Raw genomic sequence first — 22,874 nt, 5'->3', positions numbered from 1 at the left:
CTAGTTCGGGATTAGTTCGCATTGTCCGCCGGTCTCTCCGGGTATCTCGATAACAACGATCTCGGAATAATTCAAGCGCACGAGGAGAGACATCCTGTTAGAGACGGCACCTTCTGTTCGCGACAGGAGGTGGTTCTCCGAGTCACGCTGCCGAGGATGAGGACATATGACGTCCCACACTATCCCCCCGGAAATTTCGGCACGGGGCTGGACGAAGGTTACGGGATGCATTTGCATAATTCAATTCCTGCCCAGCGGTGGGCGAGACGGAAGCACGAATTGATCTTATCCTGCGTCCCTCGATCGCGCGAGGCTGTCGCTTCCCTTTCGTTTCTGTTACCGTCAGAAAACGTTTTTGTTATCATTTTCAGGAAACATGGTTTTCCCTTTCGTTCCTGTGACTATTTTGCAGAAAACTCATAGCAAACGTGAAACTGAAATTACTGGTTTAGAAGTATTTCCAGGTCGTTAATGGAATGTATCAAGAATGTCAGATGAATGAAAAACATAAATAGTACCGTTGTACATTCCTGAAAATATCCGTGCACCTGCGTCTGCATGGGATAATAATAGGTTTTTACAGTTATCGAGACCATCGAACGCGATGTCTGACTGCGAGCGCACGGACGAAACAGTCACGCGATGATCTGATGAAAGCAATAAAATCAAGCGAACCCAATAGAATGAACAGATTGCTTGATTGCTGGACGAATCGCCAACGGACGGCCAATCTCGGCAAGCGACTCGTTGCTAACCATTCGCTCAACCGAATGCTGCACAAACATTACGTGCAAGCGAACACGAATACCACGTCTCTTCATTAAATAAACAAATTCCTGCAGGATAAAAAAATGGAGAGATATTTCGAGATCATAAATTTTATTTGCAACGATAAGAACGAGAAATTATCATTTAAATATCTCGAACGTGAGAATGAAAAATGAAAGTGGTGGTTTAGTAGAATTTTCTGTCCGCAGAAAAATCGCAGCAAATAGCAGACGATTTTTCACCATTTTCTACAATTTTTTATCGACGCGTGGCTTAATCGTTATACAGCATCGTTAAGCTCGCTCGCTCGTGGGCTACGTGCCGTCTCGAGGAGGCAGACAGAAAGAGAAACGGTACTCGGAGTACTCCGCCAGCATCCGTCCGGCGCTTTTTGCGCGTTGAGCGTGTCTCCATCCGTCGTCGCGTTCAGGTGTGGCGAGGGTATACGCTGATTACGAGTAACCCGAGAGTTGCAGCACGAATGCAGGGATGCTGAGTATAATACGAGATACGCGATATGTTCCAAGTAGTCTTTATATTTCTTTTGGGGCCCAGATTCTTGGAAGAATTCAATTGGAATAGCAGAAGGAGCGATTTCTGATAGCAATTTTAATAGAATTCAAACGAGTCTGAATACTTTTGATAGATCGCTTAGATTTAAATCCAAAATCAGGATTTTTCAAACTCTGACCGTCTCATCCACATGCTGGAGCCGCAATCTTAAACTTGAAAATTATACGATTTTTTAGATTTGAATTCAGCGATCGATCATGCAACTTAGAGATATAATTTGCATAGAAGCTTCATTTTATCGTTCAAAGCACATTTTTGGGGTGGATACTTTTCCTGATACTCGAGACGTTAGGAGATTATTGGAAAAGGAGGTGCATGAAGAAAGTGAACAATACATGTAGAAAAGGCGGAACACACCTTTTGTATGTGCAGCAGGATTACAAGATACGGTGAGTTATCTCGCTCGCGCGAGATATGGGACTCGCGAGGTGCCAACAGGCACCAACACATCTGATCTTTTCGTGCCGTGCCACATTTATTTGGAATATCCTGCGTGTAGGAGACAGGGTCTCCTTTGTGAGAGTGGACGAGCTGGAAAAATGACTGTCTTGTAGTCATTCTTCTGCGATGTCACGCGAATAAAGCTAAACGACTCTTTGTTCCCGTCCGGTGATGAAGTCAACGACACAGGGAGACGCGAGACTCGCGTTTTATGCGTGCAACGTTGCGAAAGTAAAGATCGTATCAAGTAAAATAACGCTTTAGAAATGCTGATCTTAATTTAATCAAGAATAATTGTTCTGGCTTTTCGCGCGACTAATATTTCTAACAGTCCATCACAGCCAATTAACGATATCAAAATTTTATTTATCTCTTTTGCTCTGACTTTCTAAACAATTATAATTATTAAAAAAAGTAACTTCATGTTGCACCCTCAAAGTTACCTGAGTCTAAAGCATTAGGAACCACACCACGTAAGCGCTGGACGTGATTAGGAGCCTCAGCGCCCAATTCGTTCGACCAGCCACTGATACCTCATAAATATGCATAGGTGCACCTCATATGCGCATCCTGTGCGGTAAGACGATAAAGGGGGAAGCTCGAGCAACGCCGAAAACGTGAAGGCCTCCAGGACGAATGGATAATCAGAAGCCCTTGCGCTTTATCCGTGGCCGCTTGTTCTCCCCTTAGTCGCGGGATAATAAAGAGCCGACGACGTCCTTCTGCTGGAGTGTCCCCGTTCGTGCTCACTTTTTAAACGAGGGTGCACCAAGAGGCGCGATCCCGTTTAAGGGGGTGAGATACTTAACGGCGCGTCTCGGGATGTTCATTTCTTCGCTTCACGCGAATCGCCGTCTCGCATGCGAAACGACCGGCGTTTGCGGCGCTCGCAAATGAATCAGCTCTCGCTCAACCTGCTTTTACTTCACCTTTCTCTATTTTCTTTTACCATAAAAATTAAATTCCCATCGGGTCTCGAGGTGTGCACGGCCCCGAAGTCGACGCCGATCGCTTGTGCACACACACGCCGACACGCCGAGGAAACACGTCGACGAGGCTCGCTCTCTCACGTAACGTAACGCTGAAATTGCCGATCATTAAGAGCATCCGGTCGAGTTTACGAGACCAGTTTCTGCACCCGAATCAATTTGCACGATCCGAGTGTCGTCGGTCCTTTTGCTCCCTCTTGGTCTCGCGGATAAGAAGCGAGATGCTGCGTATATGTATACGCGTGTGCCGATGCACCCACACTCATCCGCTCAGTATTCGTACGTGTATCCTGGCGATACACTGGAGATGAATGCTGCACGTTCGTCAGCTCACAGTTCTAAACTACGATGTAACACGTGTCGTCATCGGCGACGTCCGAGATTTCTCGCGGAGGAAATTGAGAATGACGACTGGTCCACAGCGACCGGAGGCTGAGCGGCAGAAAACAATGGAACGTGTACTGAACATTTGGTTTACATGTGGTAAGAGCGACCAGCCTCAGTCAACTTTGACCATTCACTTCATCGGTTCACACATTGACTTATGCCCTACTAAATGCGATCATACATTTAATTTCTTCTGTCTCGTTGTTCTCATGCTGTGCAATTAATCATGTTTCCTCGTTTCCCTTCTTCCTTCCTTTCTTCGCATCCTTAGTTGTCCATCGTTATTTCACTCCTCTTCCGTTCTACTCAAGAAGTGGCAGTTCGATAGAGGTCTCAAGAGCTTTTCTTTCTCATTCAGCTTTGAGACATGTTGTTCTGCAGAATGTCGCGGTGTTCTGCACGCAGTCGTCTTAAGGACAACTCTCAAGAGCCATTCAATGGACGCCCACGTAACTCGTGTTATACGCATTGTCGTGCGAGATAATTCTCTTCGTTGAGAATTTCGCAGCTCGAGAGAGGAAGAGAGACTACGATGATGCGGAAGGAAAGGAAAAAGAAACTCGAAACTTGATGCTCGGACCACTTGGACAATGCGAGCCCTTCTAAGGGCTCGGTTCAGTCATATGACTAATCGGACGTTTAAGCCCTCGGAAGAAACACCCTCGCAATCCGAGGAACTTGCAACTTCCTCCAAGTCGCCCAGCTAAAATTGTTTTATAAAGATACCTCTCTCTCTCTCTCTCTCTCTAAATCACTTTTTTATTTTTTCTATTCTCTACTAAAATTTCTACTATTTTCTATTAAAACATGATTCAATGTTTGGGATAGTACTCAAATTGTTTCTATAAAATTCTACTGATATTTTTTCACAAGCGCTCTTTTCTGAACAGGTTCCACACTACAGCTCGTCCGCTTGACAGCAGACATTCAATTCAAATTTTGCCATATATCAATAACCATTGGATTTTACAAGAACGACGTGCCGTTATAAACAGTATCTGTTTGCTAAATGGACACATAATCCTGCGCAATCTTTTTTTTCCCTCGATAGAAACGTATCGGCGCGCGACGCGACTGCAAATATTCGCGTTTTCGTCCCCAGCCGTGTGCGTGAAATGCGTGTCGTTGAACGATCGACGACACTCGCAAATAACCGAGTAGGAAATGAAAACCCCATGCGGATGCATACCTGCCGGATGCATATTCCACGTTACCTTTTGTTTGCGCGCGGGCGCCCGGTCCCACCCTCAAATTATCGATGGCGGCCGGCATTCATCCACACAAAGATCGCGAGAGTCGTTAAAATGCATGAGAATCCTGTTCAAGTGTGCCGATATAATACCTGGGTATGACATATGCACAGATGGGGAAGATACGTTTTAACACTTTGCGTTCCGAAAGCGCGCGGACGATCTCTACACATGTATTTTTCGCGAACGTATTCGTTATTATTATATAATATAAGAAATTCATATAATATTGTCTATTATGATCTATGATATATTGATTATGATTATGATTGATAATATATCTACTTGATCTATTATGATTCTGGGATTATATATCAAACATGAACTAACTATTTTTTAATATAAACAATTACATCTACATACACCTAGACGCCCGAATAATACATACGATCGTGTGATGATCATAATTCGCCTTTTATCATTGAAAAAAATACTTAAGATACATTTCGTTCTCCAGTTTGTTCAATCTATATAACGGTTAAAAAAGTCATAATAAAAACGTAGTCTGGAAGAGCATCAGGAGGGTGCAAGTGTTCAGAAGGCGCCAATATCTTTGCATAGGCACCCGAATGTCACGAAAGTGTTTGCGATGCAACGATCGAGGGGCGTCGAGCGTGAAATCAAGATCGATGTTCCATTAAAATCGCGACGGACACGTACGATGTGCTGCCTGTCGGCTGTCACGCATCCTCTGAAGGAGCACAGGGATCGCATTCATAAGAATCATTGCAGTGACCCACGTGGCGTGGTCCTCATGTAGCGATGACGTACCCCATCGCTGTATCGATCCCGTGCCGTTTCCGCCGGGTTTTTATCTCCGTCAGGATCGCGCCCTCGTCTCAACCCGTGTCATTTTTATCCTGCCTATCCGCATTCCCGCGCACGATGCGTGCGGTAACACCATATGCACTCGGCTAAATGATTTCGTATCCACCGCGCCGTTCGGTCTTAATCCGTCAGTGTCGATAGTACACTCACGTACACGTGGCGATAAATTCTGGAAAGCTCGATACGAAGTTTGAATTATCGCCGACATTACTCAAACCGATTCGCGCACATATCGTTTCTGCATGAGCCTTTGATTCCCTGGGATTTCGCAGATTCGCCAAATAAAACGCGAGATCAGAATGCGCGGCTTTAAGCTTGCTGGGTGAATAGAGAAGAGTGTGACGGACGTGAGAGAAATGCAAGAAATGTGCTCACAGGAGTACGACTTATTCCCAGACGGATTTTATAATACGTAAGCGGATCCTAATTCGCATAATGCGTATAAATAAAATTCATAATCAAACGTTCGGTAAACGACGAAGCCTCGGGCAAATATCGAGCAAACTAGAAACGAGCCGCGGATACTTCTGGCTGAAGACGACCAGTCATCCACCACACGACGAAACGGTTTAGCCGCGATGGAGTTTCCGGTTAATCGAGCCCTCTCGCTTCCGGCGAGGAGATCGGCGACTCGTGAAATCGAAGGATATCGACAGATAACTTGATGAAGACCGTTTTCCTTGCGGATGGAAGTAACCAGAGCGGTTGCCGTAGAGTAACCAATCATTTCTCCAAAATGCTATAATTTCAGCAAAAGTGGAGTGCCAAGTTCACATAAGTCTGATATTTAATATTTTTAAAGTTTAAATGATGGCATTTCGTGTATCCAGAACTTAATTTGCTAGAAATGGCCTATCAAATTCACATACGCCACAATCGGATCCAGAATCCGGATCGTGTATGGCATACACCGAATTCGCATTAATTATTATAATCATTATTACACCGAATTAATTATGCACGTAATGATACGCGTATAAATTGATGGAAGACTGCAGGTTTCATACATCTGGCATACAGAACTTTGTTGATTCCCGTTCTTTCACGCATCCACCCTTACCATTAATATTCCAATCAGCGCGCGCGCCGCATTCACGCCTGATATCGATCAGATTCCTTTCCACAGACGACAAACGCCGCGAATATCAATGAGAGGCAACGCATGATGATCACGAGAAGCGCGTAAGATGTCCTCGGGAAATTTGCGCCATGGAGAAGATATTAATCCCTTATGGCCTATGGTATTCACCCCGATAAGATCAATTTAATCGCTAGACCGGACGCACGCTAAAAAAATCGGCCTTCATCCTTCTCGCGTGACCGAAGATTTCGTCGATCCTGGTGAGAGAGCATCTCGGGTGTTTAAGCAGTCTGGTATCATCAATCGAGCATTAAATCTGCTTATCTGAAATCGCTTTGACACGTGTAATAACACGGTGTTCTGGTTGCACCGAGTAATAAAGCGCGCATCTAGATTGTTATCTATTCGTGTAAGCGACGATATATATTATAAAAAGGAGAGGAATGAGAGAAGGAACTTAATTAGAGTTTAATTCAATGACGTTTTTATCGCTGAGAAATTTTCTGACGACCGAGTCGGCGGGCGTGACTGCGCTTTTATAAGCGGACGACGTGCAAGTGCATCGCGTGTGTTATTCACGGCGAAAAGATATCTCGTGTGGTCCTACGCACCGCGCCTTCCACGTTAGGGGCGTGAGCACGTAATAATTCTTTAACGTCCAGACAGTCGGCAATAATTTATCGAGATAGCACCGTGAAATCAAAGTGCCGGCAAGCACGGGCATTCGCGTCCTAAACTGTCGTCACACTTGATACAATCGGCCGTGCTATTCAAGTTCAAGAATATAATTAATCTGCGCGATGACGTCAAAACAGTCTTAAAAAATTCGCAAAATATCACACAAGCGAGAAGCGTCAAATTAAACAATTATCATAATCATATAACGGCGATAACGGTCGAGTAAAAGTCGCAATTGGAAGCCAAACCGCCCAAAGAAAAAACATTTTATGAGGAAGATAAAAGTTCATCGACCGGATAAACGATTGAAAATTAAGAAAAAGAATTCTTTCCTCTTACCGTGGAAATAAAGGAAGATTATAGTTTCTCGTTCTTTTATGTTCCTCCATATTCGTCCATCATTTGATACGCTGTACGAGCAACATAATGAACGAATCCAAGCAACTAGCCAGAATGGCAGAGAGTTCGTTGCTCCTTTCCAAGACAATCCGCGAAGGCCAAAATTACATTACAGGAAGCTCTTTTCTACGCTCGTATATCGCATTCTACCGGTCATTCGCGAGATTGTTGCTAACGCTTTTGGCGTAACTGTAAATGAAAGGAGCGACCTAATGAAAAGAGTGGAAAATCAAGGAAATGACTACGTGAAGAATTTTTCCGAATAAAACATATCAGTACGGGAAAAAGACGTGATTTTATTAATAGCAACGTTTATCGTTCACGTAATGCGATCGATCCCCGGACACGCGCATGAACGATAAGATTAGATAATTTCGAGAGTGATATTTTCCAAAAAGAACGGATCGATGTTACTGACGGTGCGTTATAAAATCTGTGTAAAATATAAACGAACGAATTAAAGTAATAATAATAATATTATTATTATTTTATAATTGGTAAACAATGTTTATAGAATCCGCAATTGTTCGTTAGTTTACAACCAATTGGAGAAGAACAAAAAAATCAAATGTTCGAGCTAGAAATAAAAGAAATTTTTATTTGAACGAAAAATTCCACTGCTTGTTTAAGTTCGCTTTGATTCACAGTGGAATTGGAATCGCGGCAGAAGCTTATTTTGGTTTGATAAAAAGATTTGTCATCAGACAGAGTAATCTTCGTGCATCTTGCATGGCGGAAGCGCGAGGTTTGACAAATGTAACACGCACGTTGCGGAAAAATTGTCCGCAAGATGAGATACGCGACGGGTTTCTCCATGACCCGCGCGCACGTAGTAATAAACTGGTTTGCACGACAAACGTCGACGGCGACTTCAAAGTACGACTGGAAGAGCGAAATGGAAGCGCGAGAAGAAGGAAAGTGCCACAGAAAAGGGCAGGAGAAAGGGAGGGAATAGAGCGCGAACGTGTCTAGCACAAACATTCCACTCGGAACGAAACGCGTCTCTGGAAATCCTACACGCGGAGTGCAGTTGCAACAACGATGACTTAAAGTGCCTCAAAGTAAGCATACAGACGACTTGAGTGGATTAGCTTTACCGTGGTCTCCGCCGTCGTCGCACGAGAGAACGTAATAAAATTATTCGACAAAGGGAGGAGTAGCTTTTGTAAGAAAAGGTGATTTGATTGCTCGATTGTTGTTTAAACAGATCTTTAGTTATCATCTTGCAGCAGTAATGAGTTCGCTTCGTGATCTCGTGAATTAAAACGTTTTGAAAACTGAAAACTTTTGAATGCTCCATTTGTTTCCGACAAAAATATGTGTCCAGTAAATGACCCGAGACTCGGGTTACAGTTCAACTTGGAGCATGTTAATTGGAGATTTGCAGAAGCGTCGTAATAGGTGCGATTCGATCCGGAACAAGCGAGCAATTAAGCGAGCTTTAACGTTTCAACAAAAGGTCTTTGCTTTGGGTCTCTGTTTTTCGTCTTACGACGTTTTAAGCCGGTAGAAATGGGGTGTTCCGTCGACGGCGGCAGCCCCGCCATCGTTGTGCAGCGTGATCGCCCCTGTCTACGAGAGATTAGATTCTACCCGGAGAGTGGAAGTTCCCCCCGGAATATCTGCTGCGACGTCGCTCGCTGATGGAACTCACGTCGGTTCCTTTCGCCTTCAGCAACGAGAAAATATCATTTTTTTTATTTCATCTTTCTCTTTTTCTCTATCTCTCTCTTCTTCCCATAGCAAGTAAAACGATCGAGAAATAAGACTTGTAGCACTTTTTCCATCGTACGAATCGCGAAGTTTAACTAGCAGGATGTTACGCAGCATGAATTATGACTCATGTTCGTTTCTGTCAAGTCGGCGTTGCGTAAAGGCAAAGATCATCATTGGATTCCTATGAAGATCCTTGATTTAATGCGGGCGGAACACGAGTACTTCCTGGCGACTCGCGAAGGTCGAGGAATTAGTTTTACCCACATCGAGCGAATGTTTCGTCATTTGACCTGCGACCCACATCGCCGTCATGGCATTACAGCCGTGGGACGATGATTCGTCATGGGACCCATGTCGCACGCACGCACGCACGCACGCACACGTACAACCGAATCATCTCTCGCGTGATTGACTGATTTCCGAATCTCCGGATGAGAGAGTTCTCAAACAATCGATTGAAACATCTAGTTCAGAATTGAAAAATCTTAAAGAAGCTAAAAACCGAGAACTCGAAGAAGATTAATAAATGTAAGTGATGATTGATTGAATAATTCTGAATTCTGTATTCTATTTTGGTTACAAATTAATTTACTATTTAGTGTAGTCTGACATTATCCCTTAAGTTACGCTTTATGAAGTGAAAGCCGCTTTCTTCATGTAACTTATCTCTTCCTAATATTCTTTGAAGAAATATAAAGGATGGAAAAGGTAGAACTAAGACCTTTAGCGTTCCTTTCGAATATTCGCTGCTGGTGGCCGGCGGATCAGTTCAAATAAATAAACGGATTCCGGAGAGTTTTCTCACAGGATGCACGGAACAGAACGTTTATAAAGGCCCGAAGTTATAAGAACTAAATTACCTCCCGAGAGGCTTATTGACTTCCACCACCTTTATACAATAACTCAGCGATAATCGCAATACATAAAGTCCCACCTTTACTTTTGAAAGAATCTGATTTTTGAGATTTGTTCCTCGAATTATCCTAGAAATCTCGCTTTATATTACCTGCTAACCGTTTCCAACAGCAATTCGCAAGTAAGAAAATTCACTTTGTATTCGTGCGATTTTAGATACGCCACAACAGTTTGCGGTAAATCGAGTCGAAATTCGCGTGCGTGTTGCAATCACGTCGCCGCGCAATAACGATAGTCCAACGTTACTCACGTGTAAACGTTCCTTTTATGCGTGCGGTATTAATTCGCGGCAAGTGCGGCGACGGAGAAAAGGACGGGAAGATGCTGCGGAAGAAAAAGGAAAGGAGCAATGAGGCACAACGGTGGCGGGGCCAGAAGGCAGAGCAAAGTGGAGAAAATGAAAAAGCAGTACCGCCCGCGGCAGGTAAACCGCGCACCTGCTCCATATACGTAGGGTGCGTCAAACTCCGACAATGCGGTCCTCTTTGAATGGAGGTAAGGAGAGGTAAGGAGAAAAAAAGTTCATGAAAGGCCGAATCGAATAATCCGCTGCGTCTCGCGCGCATCACGATCTTCTACAAGGTGTTTCAGGCAGAAACCTACCAAGCAGCGACCGCATTACGTGCGCAGGTGATTCGAGGCAAAGAGGGTTGCAAAAGCGCGATGTAAGGGACCCGAAGTATGTAATATCGCGAGTTTATCGGGCGGTTCGCGCTGTCACGCGATTAAACGTTCCCCCCGTGATTCTCAATCGGATTTTACAACGTGAACGTGACACGCGGCGAGCACACAGCGACAAATCCATCCGGATAATTTTATCGCTCGGCATCCCCCTCGGACCCTCCGTCATCTTCCCTGCCGAGTGTTATTCGATCGGCGAGACGTAATCAATTCCAAGTGTGCTGGTGCGTTAAAGAATCACGCGATTCATTGCGTCGAAAGGCAACTCCTCGGAACGCGATCAAGACGTATCGTAAATCCGATCGAAGACGAGGTACAAAAGAGCCAAGGGAAGAGAAAGAAAAATCGCGATGACTGACGCGATCCTGAAAACACGTGCAATCAAGTTCCATAATGGTTTGGTGGATTTTCTTGGCGAACACGAACGATTCTCGCGGCTGATGCACCCTGCACCCGCCAAGATTCAGCCTCTGAAACACCTTGAAAAGGTAGCGTGCTGAGAGGCGTGGATGTTCGCGTGTGTGAAGTATCTTGAAGACCGTGGGAATCGTTGCAGATTATCCCTCCGTGTATCGATATGTCTTGAATATGGGCAGATCAATGTCCTGGTCGGATAAAAAATATCGTGCCACCCATTCGAGCAAGATTCGAGCTTCTGAAATGATCACTTGAGGAACGCGAGAATGCGGCATGTCGGACGACCGAGAGAACCGGCACTACCGTTTTTACGCAATTCATTGTCTATACCTTTATTAGGATCGGTGAGTTGCAATAGAGCGAAGCATAGACCGACAACTTGTTGCTAAACCAAACACAGTACGCAGTACCCATCGAGAAAGCGAGAACAATCGACCGACTGTCGAGATTTCTAACTGATTGTGAACGCAAACACGAGACTTTCTTTAATCAAAGTCTTCGGTGAACCTTCCGATATGCTGAACGGCAAAAATTGCCACAACAAATTATATTCTCGAATCCTTTGTTCAATTACACTTGAAAATCCGTACTTATCCGGACTTATCGCGATATAAGCTACAGCGGATCAAAGAACGCGTGCATATACGCGCACAGGCTCATGTGTGTGTGAATTTATTAAAACACCTTTAAAAAACTGATATCATATGTGATATGATATCATATGTGATATAATTATCAATGTGTTACATTGGCCAGTACGGTGGCTTAGATCGTTTCATCCTTCAACAAAACGTTATCAATTGCACAAGTGACGATTCCGACTTGAAGATTTCCACGTAAAACGTTGATTGAAAAGGCAATCGCGTAAATATTCGCTCGTTTTATATCAAGTATCATCGTTGAATAATGCGGTGTTCATAATTTATTCACACAAAAATAGCCGATATTACTTTCACGTTTTCTAATGTGTTCGCGTCTGTTGGACGACAAATTTATCAAGAATTTATCGATTTTTTCCAAGTGCTATCACCGCCAGTACAACCACCGTTGTTGACGCTCTTAATATTTAACAACGTATACGAAAGAAGAGAAAGTCAGTGAGGGTGGCTTTGAGACACGTCTACGTCGCTGGCATACCTCGAGACCGATCGATCGCAGTATTCTCTCTACTTCTCTCTACTCTCGACCTCGGGTTTCCTTGCACGTCTGGTCAATGTCACACCAGGATAAAAAATCCGCCCACGTTTTTCACCATAATAACCACAAAGCAGACACATTATTAGGTAACAAGTTATTTTATATAAAACAATTTCCGTTCTTTAATCCATTTTATCAATTATTATATATTGTAATAATTTTTCAATAATTCATCTTTCGTATCCCAGAGTTTATTTACGTTTTAAATTCATTTTTTCATAATATACTGAATGAATTGTGTTATTTTTTAGAATCTCAATGAGTGTCAATGAATCTCTATGTATCAGACACGGAACTGCTCAATGTACTCTTGTGCGAAGCTACGTCGAGACTCGTCACTAAATGCACAACTCGATTTCTACGGTTTACGGCAGTTTCACGATCGGCAAGCTCCGCAAGATCGCATACCGTTTGGCGAACGTATATTCATGCCCCTCTCGATGGCCAGAAAAAGTGGGAGACCGGCGTCCTCCGCTCATTCTTCGTCCTTATATACCGGGACCGATACACTCACCTTTCTCCAATGAGCGGCAGGTAACCGCGAGTGCAGCTAACGGTAAATTAAAACGCGTTAAAACGCGCGCGCGGAAGCGGGTGGCTTTTAAGAAGCGGGGCACAGGGCACTCCCGCCCCCAATTACGCCACTGTCGACCGCAAAATCTCATTAGACCGCCGGCTTCGTCTTGAGAAAAAACCATTCGCCGTTTCGAGCCTTTTGGGCCCGAAAGCCACACGCTGCTCTCTCGTCTCCGCTCCGGGCAATGCAATCACGATGCAGCCTCGAGGAACCCACGACTGGACCTTCCTCAGTATATGCAGAAAACTCGAAATTATTGTGTCAAAGATCTTTTCGAAACGTGTGACTGAACACTATCATTAAATGGTCCCGCAGATTTCACAAAAGTCAAACGTGTCAATCACCCGGTAAGTGTCATATAGTATTATAGATTTAAAAATCTATAATTATAGATATTATAAATATATAGATATTACATAGTCAAATAATTGGATTAAAAGTTTCTATTTACAGAACTTTTACGTTCTGTGCTGGATTCGATTGCATATAACCCGCATCATAAAATAAAATAAACAAATTGCGTAATATATAAAGCAGTCCACGTGTACTTGAAAGAATGCCATGCTATTTCTGCAAACACCGCGGTATTTAAAGAAGCATAATAAATACAGAACAAAGAACGAGGTAATAAAGTCTCTCTACGCGCTCCACGCTCGCCTTGGTAAGCAGCCACTCATAACTAGTTGCACAACCTTTTCTCATGCGAGTGCATGCCGGCCCGACGCCGATACTCTAATCGCATTGGATTATTTAGAGTCAATATACGACTCGGGAGTCTTGCTTCACGCGGATAAGGCGGTGGTCCCGGCACTCTAATTAGCATGAAAAATCGTTAATTGATCCGCGACACGGCGGAAGCGATTTTTCGCGCCGGGTTCTCCTTCTACTTTGCAATAGAAGTCGCACAACGTAATTACCGCGGCGACGATTTAGACTACCCCCTTTCTCCCCTCGCCGATTTATTAATCCGCGAGACCACCGTGTCCGAGTGGTCCGATAAATGGGACCTCGCTCGAGTATAAACGACGCAAGTGTACAGATTTAATTACGGTGATCGGTACGAGAAGTTATGCTTCCGCGCGCCGCAAAATCGTTCCCACCTTGATTTGCATAACTGCACTTTTCAGCCGTTTATGCGCGAGCCGTTTATCGAAGCGAAATTATCGTTCGGATCTTTCCACGGTGTTAATTTTATTCAACCTCGGCCGTATCTGCTCAGTGATATGTCCTTTCTCGCCTCAACCGTGAAAGCCGATAATAAGCTCATCATTTTCCCTCAGGAGAGGAAAGCGGAGATACCGAGAGTCAACGTTCCTGTGAATATTGTTCTTTCTTCATTTCTTCTTGCTATTAGCATGCAACTTATAAAAGACGAAGGCGAAGGATGATCAAAGGGCTGTAGACTCGATTACGAAACGGATGCGTCCCATCTCTTCCCGGGGATCCTTAATTATCTGGCGCGGATTTACTCATTAAAATCTCCAGAGCTTAATTTCAGAGCGGAACGATTTCGCTCCGCCTTAATATCGACAAGATCCGATGTATCCGTGTATCGGCGGATCGATCATCACGATCACGAGTCATAGTGGAGAATGCCCGTTACGAGAATGCTTTTACAGCGCTATCATTAAGCGATAATGTTCGTTCGTTACTAGAAAGCGCATAGTACGACAAGATTACTAGATAATATTTCGAAAAATCCTGCCAAGCGTAACGCATCCCGTACTAACAGGTTTCCCAAGTTGGCGAAGAATCATCAGATTATGATCAGATATTGCTGATGATCGCGAATTACCATTCGCTTTTCAATTCACGATGATCGAAATCGCGATCGCGTCCGGAAAACGTGTTCACGGAACCGGTGTGAACCTGGCACCTGACTTTAACGAAATGAAAATTTTCGGGTATATTTCGTTTGTACCTGTTTGTACCATCGTTCGTTTCGTTTGTACCTTAACAGTTTAAAAGTTATAAGGGGTCAAACAATAGTCAGCACCCGACTAAAAGATATCCAAATTTTAATAATGCCATTCGAAAGAGCATCGTTTGTACCTTCAGGAACCATCGTTTAAATCGTTTGTACCTCAACGGAACCGGAAGTACAGGCTTTTCAAAAAATAGGTCCAAGAGGTATCTTCGTCAATTTTTGAGATATCGCAAAACGGCTAAAGGCATTCGAAAGAGCATCATTTGTACCTTCAGAATCCACCATTTAAATCGTTTGTACCTCAAAGGAACCGGAAGTACAAACTTTTAAAACTTTGAAAAAGATACGTCCAAGAGGTATCTTCGTCAATTTTTGAGATATCGCAAAATGGATAACGACATTCGAAAGAGCATCATTTGTACCTTCAGAATCCACCGTTTAAATCGTTTGTACCTCAAAGGAACCGGAAGTACAGCATTTTCAAAGTAAAACAAATAGTTGTTCGTACCTCCGTTGTTTGTAGAGATATCCGAAAATACCCAACGCCATTCGAAGGAGCATAGTTTCTACCGGTTTGTACCTCCGTTCAAATCGTTTGTACCTCAAAGGGACCGGAAGTATAGGCTCTTCAAAAAACGTCCAAGAGGTACTTTCGCCAATTTTCGAGATATTCGAAAACGGCCAACGGCGGTCGACAGAGCTCGGATAGCGCCTGTTTGTACCTCCGTTCAAATGGTTTAAACCTCACAGGTACTGGAAGTACAGCATTTTCAAAGTAAAACAAATAGTTGTTCGTACCTCCGTTGTTTGTAGAGATATCCGAAAATGCCCAACGCCATTCGAAGGAGCATAGTTTCTACCGGTTTGTACCTCCGTTCAAATCGTTTGTACCTCAAAGGGACCGGAAGTATAGGCTCTTCAAAAAACGTCCAAGAGGTACTTTCGCCAATTTTCGAGATATTCGAAAACGGCCAACGGCGGTCGAAAGAGCTTGGATAGCGCCTGTTTGTACCTCCGTTCAAATCGTTTGTACCTCTCTACAAACAACGGAGGTACGAACAACTATTTGTTTTACTGTGAAAATGCTGTACTTCCGGTTCCTTTGAACAAACGATTTGAACGCAGGTACAAACAGGCACTATCCGAGCTCTTTCGACCGCCGTTGGCCGTTTTCGAATATCTCGATAATTGGCGAAAGTACCTCTTGGACGTTTTTTGAAGAGCCTGTACTTCCGGTCGCTTTGAGGTACAAATGATTTAAACGGAGGTACAAACGGGTGCTAATCGAGCTCTTTCGAATGTCGTTGGCCGTTTTGCGATATCTCAAAAATTTACGAAGATACCTCTTGGACGTTTTTTTCAAATTTTTAAAAGTTTGTATTTCTGGTTCCGTTGAGGTACAAACGATTTAAACGATGGTTCCTGAAGGTACAAACGATGCTCTTTCGAATGGCATTATTAAAATTCGGATATCTTTTAGTCGGGTGCTGACTATTGTTTGACCCCTTATAACTTTTAAACTGTTAAGGTACAAACGAAACGAACGATGGTACAAACAGGTACAAACGAAATATGCCCGAAAATTTTCATTTCGTTAAAGTCAGGTGCCAGGTTCACACCGGTGTTCACGGAGAAACGTTCGCGATCGCCTTCGGCAGAACGTTCTGTTTTAATATCCGGTTTGTGTTTGGACGCGATTCGTGCAATTCGTGACACATACAGCGCATGAATGACAACGTGATCATTAACACGGAACACCGCGCGCGCGGAAGGCATCTCGAGCCTGCAATCATTAAACTCCCCGTTCCACGTTTTCGTAACCACGCGAATAACCCTGAATTTTTCTCACAGCCTCGGCCTGTACGTGCCGTTGAAATATCACCTCGTGTTCCGTTTCTCATCATTATTTTCCCACGTAACACGTAACTATTTTTTTCTCCCAGCTGCGCTATTTATTTTGTCATCATTATTCGCCACTTTTGCGATTTATCATCATCGAGAGCCTGCGAGCGGCGTACTCGTGCATTTTCTGCAAATTTTCACCGGAAAAGGGATTAACCGCGATGCTGCACTTCTGCCACGTTCAATTCCGCAACAATGTACTAGAATCGCTGCGAGGTCAAGCGGCGCTCGACTTGTTCGTAACAGCTTCTGTAAAGGCCGCGACGTCAACGACATTTGCATGAAACGGTATTTGAATAAAACACGCATGACGGAATCGCGCGATGACGATGAAATGCCAGCGGTTGAGCGCAACGCGTTATCACACCGCGATGCCGCTGATATACCATGTGCTGGGCGTTAACTTGGCTGATTCTGCAAATACTGTTGTTAATCCTCGACTCATGGGAGTGGTCATGTGGAATGGAGTTCGTTTGCAGAAGTTGACAGATCGCCAAATCGCAAATTGCAAGTGCGAATTCCAGTGGAGTTAATTGTTACACCAGGCGTCCAATTCGTCGATTCGTTCCAATTTGACGCTTGGGCGTCTCCGTGCGAGAAGTGTCGTGTATCAGAATGCACGAAGTGCTGCCTTATTTAACACAGGCTCTTGAAGCAATCGATAAGACTCGCTTGAAGAATTCTCTCGTGAAGTACGTCACGCACCTTCCACGGACGATAAACCTGAGCAACGAGTGCGAGGAGGAAACACCAGAAGACAAAATCGGACATGGACAACACACATGGGGTAATGTACCGTGGTTTTCCTCTGGAATTATCGAGGCTACTTGGAAAAGTCCATGTTACTCGTGAGAAGTTCGTCAGAAATGTCCTCTGTTGCCATAAAAAATTTACCTGTTTGTGTGCTATAACAAGTGGACCCTGATTTATTAAGGATTTTATTGTAAAAGATACGTGTTTACTCCGCAGATTTTTAGAGTAAATTTTGACAGTGCACTTTTTTGAGATCTGTTTCTTAACAGTTTATTAAGATTAAGCAGAGATTATTCATTTTTTATAAAGAAAGATCAATTTCCTAGAGAATCAATTTCACCAAGAATGTTATTATTGATTTTCAGGTGTGAGTTTCTGCTGACGTTGAATACGTGATACGTTACATCACGTTACACATTGTCAACGGTAATTTTTGACCTAGCAAAATTCGATCGGGATAACTAATCGACGTTTCGAAACCAACACGCTGACGATGTGTGAAAAATGTATGCCACAATTGTTCGCGGCAATTACAGCAATTCCAACGCGCTTGTTGCAGCCGCGTTCAACGATGAATTTCATTCCAGAAATTGTTATTGAAAACGTAATAATTGTGTAAATCGATTTTCCTGGCATGTCGTACCTTGAAAAATAATTTTATATTATGTTGGCATAAAAAAACAGCAATCGATGAACCTCAGCGGGAAACAAGATTTGCAGCGTCTTTCAAAACATTAGCGAAGCGAGATTATCAATTTACAGTCCACCTGTTGAAGCTCTAATGGGATAAACTTCTTCCAAATTACAGCTCTTTCTCTTCAGGATCGTACACGTAAAAAATATACGCGCAAAAATTAGTTTACAATCTTGCAATCTAGTTCAACGTCCACGTATAAAGATTTCGCTCATAAAAGTTCAATATCGGAGGGAAATACCGTACGACAGAAATCATTTTTAAAGTCCAGTCCGTTTGATCGATTGTATCACGTTCAAGATACATAAAGCGTAACGTAAAGAGCAGAAAGAGAAGATAAACCACTCGAGTCACTTTATATATGATAAAATATCAATATTGTCACGTCGTCTGCGCGAGTTCGCAAAACCTTCCGGTTATCGATAATGTCTGCCTTTCCTCGCATACGCCTTTTTCATCACTGAAAATGATACGTAAACTGTCATGCATTGTTTGATAATACTCCAGCTTCAATTTTCGTGGCAGATTGCGGGAAAGACATTCAAAATGTCTTCAACGAGAAGCATCATTGTCTTCAGCATAATCAATCTCTAAAAATTATAACTTTCAATCAATTCTTGCTAAATATTTTCGCGAAAAGTTGCATACAATGTTGTTGCGGCTAAATGATACCCATGATATATTAAGTGGCAAAAATACCTGCAGTTTTCAATTATCAATAACAAAAGTCGCAACTATTTTTGCGCCAACCTAATAGCCAATACATAATATATAATAGTCAATATATATAATAGCCAAGATATATGCATTATAATAAAATTATCGCTATGTTTCCCCCTTTTGAAATGTGCTACAACGTAAAATTCATCGCGCGCCGTAATATTGATAATACGAGCGATTAAACATTGCAATTAATATTTCCCCTAAGGTTAAGGTTGAAAAATTGCGGATTCAGCGGACGTTGTGCAGGATTTATCACTCATTCGCGGCGGAAAGCAAACAATCGCAGGCGGAGCGAGTTTTCATTAAAATTCCTAGGATAACTAAAGTGGATGCTGTCTAGCCGTGGTACTCAGTATTCAGACTTTGCTCGAATCGATTACATCCGCACAGCCGAATGATGCTGGGCGTTATTTCTCTCGGGAGATATATCGCGCGTGATCCAAAAGTATCCAGCGTGACCTTAAGACGATCATTCGACTCTATCGGATCGCAGAGTACCAAGGTTAATCAATTTCTGCCCGGCGCGCGCTGCAACGCGAAACATCATACACGTATGATCCGCGGAGTAACGGAGCTTTAAATATCGCACGCAACCGGCTTAATCGCGCGCGACTATGGCGATATAAAATAATTCAACCGTACCGGTGCGGGAAATCGCGGAGAATTAAACTGTTACTCCATTACCTGTTGTCTAACATTAAACATTCATTTTGAATAATGTTTCCCCGCGAAATGCATCGCGTCGTTTTCCAACGATCGCGAAAAATCGCGATACTCCGGAGCCGCGAACCGGTTCACTTCCGGCGGCTTCGATAAATATGGACTAACGCGTCACGCCATTTATTTATCCCGAGGTTGTGCGCTCGATATTTTTCTCAATCTTGTTTCGTCGATATAATATCGATCTCTTACAACAAAATACAAAGTATTATATTATAAAATACACGAGTAAGTGCAATAGAAAAATAGTAATTCTTCTATTAAAAGTAACAAATTTTTCTATTAAAGCATTCTTAATTCTTATTAAAATAACACCGCCATAAAGAAACAATTAATAAAATTCGTGTGATCACGTGACCAGCATCTCGACAGGTCACGTGTCTGACCTGTCGTTACAACTTTCGATTCGCCAAATATGTGCTCGGCAATGCCGTTACATGTGCATACATTTCACCGATCGCGATCCCAAGTCGCAAGCTGGTCGTGAACATATCCGCGAATCCATCTCGCGTTCTAACGAATTCTAACTTTCTTGAATGCTCAAAGTGATACGTGATCGGCGGCAATCGGTGATGACCGGCGCGCGTGCACCGTGCACCGCCACTACGGACACTTACCTGATTGAGTGTAGTCGGGATGATATCGGGTGTCTGCGGTAACATCGTTGCGTTGGACGTCGTTCCTTGGTTTCGCGAGTCACTTCGAAGTCAAAGCGATCTACGGTGACCACACGCGATCGGTGACATAATAATAAGAGATCGGCTCGTACTCGTACGCGAGGAGAAAACACCTTGACGCGCGACACTCTGCGAGATCGATCACGAGCAGCACTCCGACCACTCCGACCGTCCTGCTCGCTCTTTCTCTCTCTCTCTGTCTTCTTCTCGCTTCCCTCGTTCCTCGTTTCTCCTTCGCTCGTCCTCGCTCGCACGGTTTTCCTCACTGTACCGGAACCACGCAGCACCGTCGATCGTACCGCGGACGCTTCCGAGATCGCGATGCAGACTGGGATTCGCGAGAGATCGGCGAAGCGAGGTGTTCCCTAACCGCGAAAGAAAACGCCAGAGAGCAGCGGGCAACGACACAACCCCACGCGTCGAAGGCGTGCGCAAGACTGACGGGTCCGGGCGGTGTAGCTGCGCGGCCGAGCACCGCCGAGCATCGGCGGACGCGCCCGAAAGGCTGTCATCCCTCGCGCGTACGCGTCCGAGCTCCGAATCGAAGCACGGCGTTTCCGAAACTTGATGGGTAACGACTATCGATAGAGGACTATCGACAGCCCACGGCTACGCGCGATTGTGCGGCTTCCTCCGTGACATGTCGAAAACGTTTCTTCTTCGCGGGAAGTTCGCGTGTCACGCAGTCATTTTGCTTGCTTGCCCGCTGCGCCGTGAGAAGAAACGCCGAAACGTGACGAGAAACATTGTAAGTATACTCGCATGTTTAATCACAGGGACAGAAATGGAAAAACGGAGGAAACTTTCCTTCACTCGCGCGCGAACGTGTGGGAAGAGGGGAATGCAGAGACGGGAACAAGGACGGGGAGCGGCGGGAAAAAGTGAAACAAAAGGACGCGGTTAAAAATAGTGGACCGGTTACGTCAACCGGTCCCTCCAAGGACCATGGACCCCGCATTATATTATTTTCTTTTCCACGCCGGAATGCCTCGAAACGCCAGAAACTAAGGCGAGAGTAATGATAATGTATCGCGCGTCATCGCACTTACATCCGTCGAACGGTGAAAATTTATGAGAATGTTTACAGGAACAGGAGATCGCTGCGCATCGCCATTTCTGCAAATTCTCACGCAAGATTTCTTGTCTTAATGTTTGGCATTCCAATTTGTGCTACTGTTATTTACAAAAAGCTCATTATTTACACGCGGTTCACTTGAAGATTAGGCGCGGAGTAGCATTTGAGAATGCAATAAATAAACGTACTGATTGAAGGTTAAGGAGGCGAATTTCGGACGAAGACGCTGAATAAATATTGGCGAATAGCGGGACGGAATTTCCACGCGCCACACCTGTTTAAAGTCGCGAGAAGCAAACCGATTGCGTCACGAGGCATGAATCACCACACATGAATCTCCATAAATGACTGTCATCAAATCAAATACCTCTTATCGGGACGAGTCAATGTTTTTCGCCGAAAACGTGAATGAACACGTCACGTGGTACACGATAGTTTGCCATATTAGTCGTGCTTCTCGTACGCTCTTCCCTTCGCACGATTTCTGCTTACTAGCGAGTCAAGAAGCTTGACTCGTCGATCGCCGAAACGAAAGTCGAGCAGTAACGTCATCGCGCGAGGTCTTTTCTCTCATGTTGATGTTTACGCGAACGTTTATCTTTTAAGTCGACGCGATAAAGACGTTTTTTCTTGCCTTTCTCTCTTATCTGATAAGGACATTTGCATCCGAAAGGTAGCACTGCTTAATTATCGTCCCTCACGTCGGCGATTGCGAGCTATCTCACCTGCAAGCGGTACTTCGCTTATCAGTCGCGGCGCACATTATTATGCATGGGTGACGAGGTTAGGTTAGACGCTATGCGCATATTTCGCGTGCACCTGTACGGGAATCTTGTAAGCATATGGGAAATACCTGTTACCTGGCACCATGGGCGTCCGCAGGGGGCAGCAAGACTGGGCCTCCTTTCCGGAATCAGCAAACAATTAAACACTTGTTATTCTTTGAAATAAAGAAAGAAGATTGCAGACGTAACGCACGTTTATAGTATCTTGTCGCGGTGAGAAAGTTTTGGTTTTTTACCAAAAGGTGTATAAATTTTAAATTATAATTATAATTATATAATTTAAAATAATGATAATTATTATTATAATTATATAAGTATTCTAAGTCCGGGAATAACATTTTGAATCATGCCTCCCCCCTGAAAAAAATCCTGCGGACGCCCTGGCACTTTCATCTTGCATCGTTTCACATGCAAAACGCATCTTCCACGTGAGTTACCGTCCGAAAATCCGGCAAGACAGGGGAGAGGAAGGGCTAGGAAGGGAAAACACCCTTTTGCACCCTGTCCCGGCACCCCGCATGCATAAACCGACAAGACAATTTCAATTAAAACGGCGCGAGTACCACTTTCCTCGGTCGCGCAGCTTTCTACGACCTACATCCGGCGAGATCGCTCTTATCCGCGTCGTCGGACGCTCGACTTCCGGGACAATTCGCAGTCGATTCCCACACAACAAATGGTTGATTGATTCTAAATCATGCCCCTCGCGGGGCGATTACGG

The 22,874-nt window shown here is 44.1% G+C and overlaps 1 protein-coding gene and 1 long non-coding RNA gene across 3 annotated transcripts in view; both read right to left on the bottom strand.

Moving 5' to 3' along the window:
* LOC105288246 (breast cancer anti-estrogen resistance protein 1) overlaps positions 1-20,748 on the bottom strand; it is a 44,188-nt gene extending 23,440 nt beyond the window's left edge. The window contains exon 1 of one of the 2 annotated variants that reach the window (XM_011354361.3): positions 20,234-20,748. In XM_011354361.3, the coding sequence (XP_011352663.1) occupies positions 20,234-20,278 (45 nt within the window). In that variant the 5' untranslated portion in view covers positions 20,279-20,748. The remainder of the gene's footprint in view (positions 1-20,233) is intronic. The other variant, XM_026973700.1, reaches the window with a different exon arrangement.
* LOC113562919 lies at positions 2,156-20,227 on the bottom strand. Its single transcript, XR_003407250.1, has 2 exons — positions 16,454-20,227; positions 2,156-14,766 (listed from the first exon to the last, which is right to left on the bottom strand). It is a non-coding gene; the product is annotated as an uncharacterized LOC113562919 (long non-coding RNA).
* Positions 20,749-22,874: the final 2,126 nt, after the last annotated feature.

This window comes from Ooceraea biroi, chromosome 11 (genome assembly GCF_003672135.1).
Source record: "Ooceraea biroi isolate clonal line C1 chromosome 11, Obir_v5.4, whole genome shotgun sequence".
Lineage (NCBI taxonomy): Eukaryota > Metazoa > Arthropoda > Insecta > Hymenoptera > Formicidae > Ooceraea > Ooceraea biroi.
This window is presented reverse-complemented; position numbering and strand designations above follow the sequence as displayed.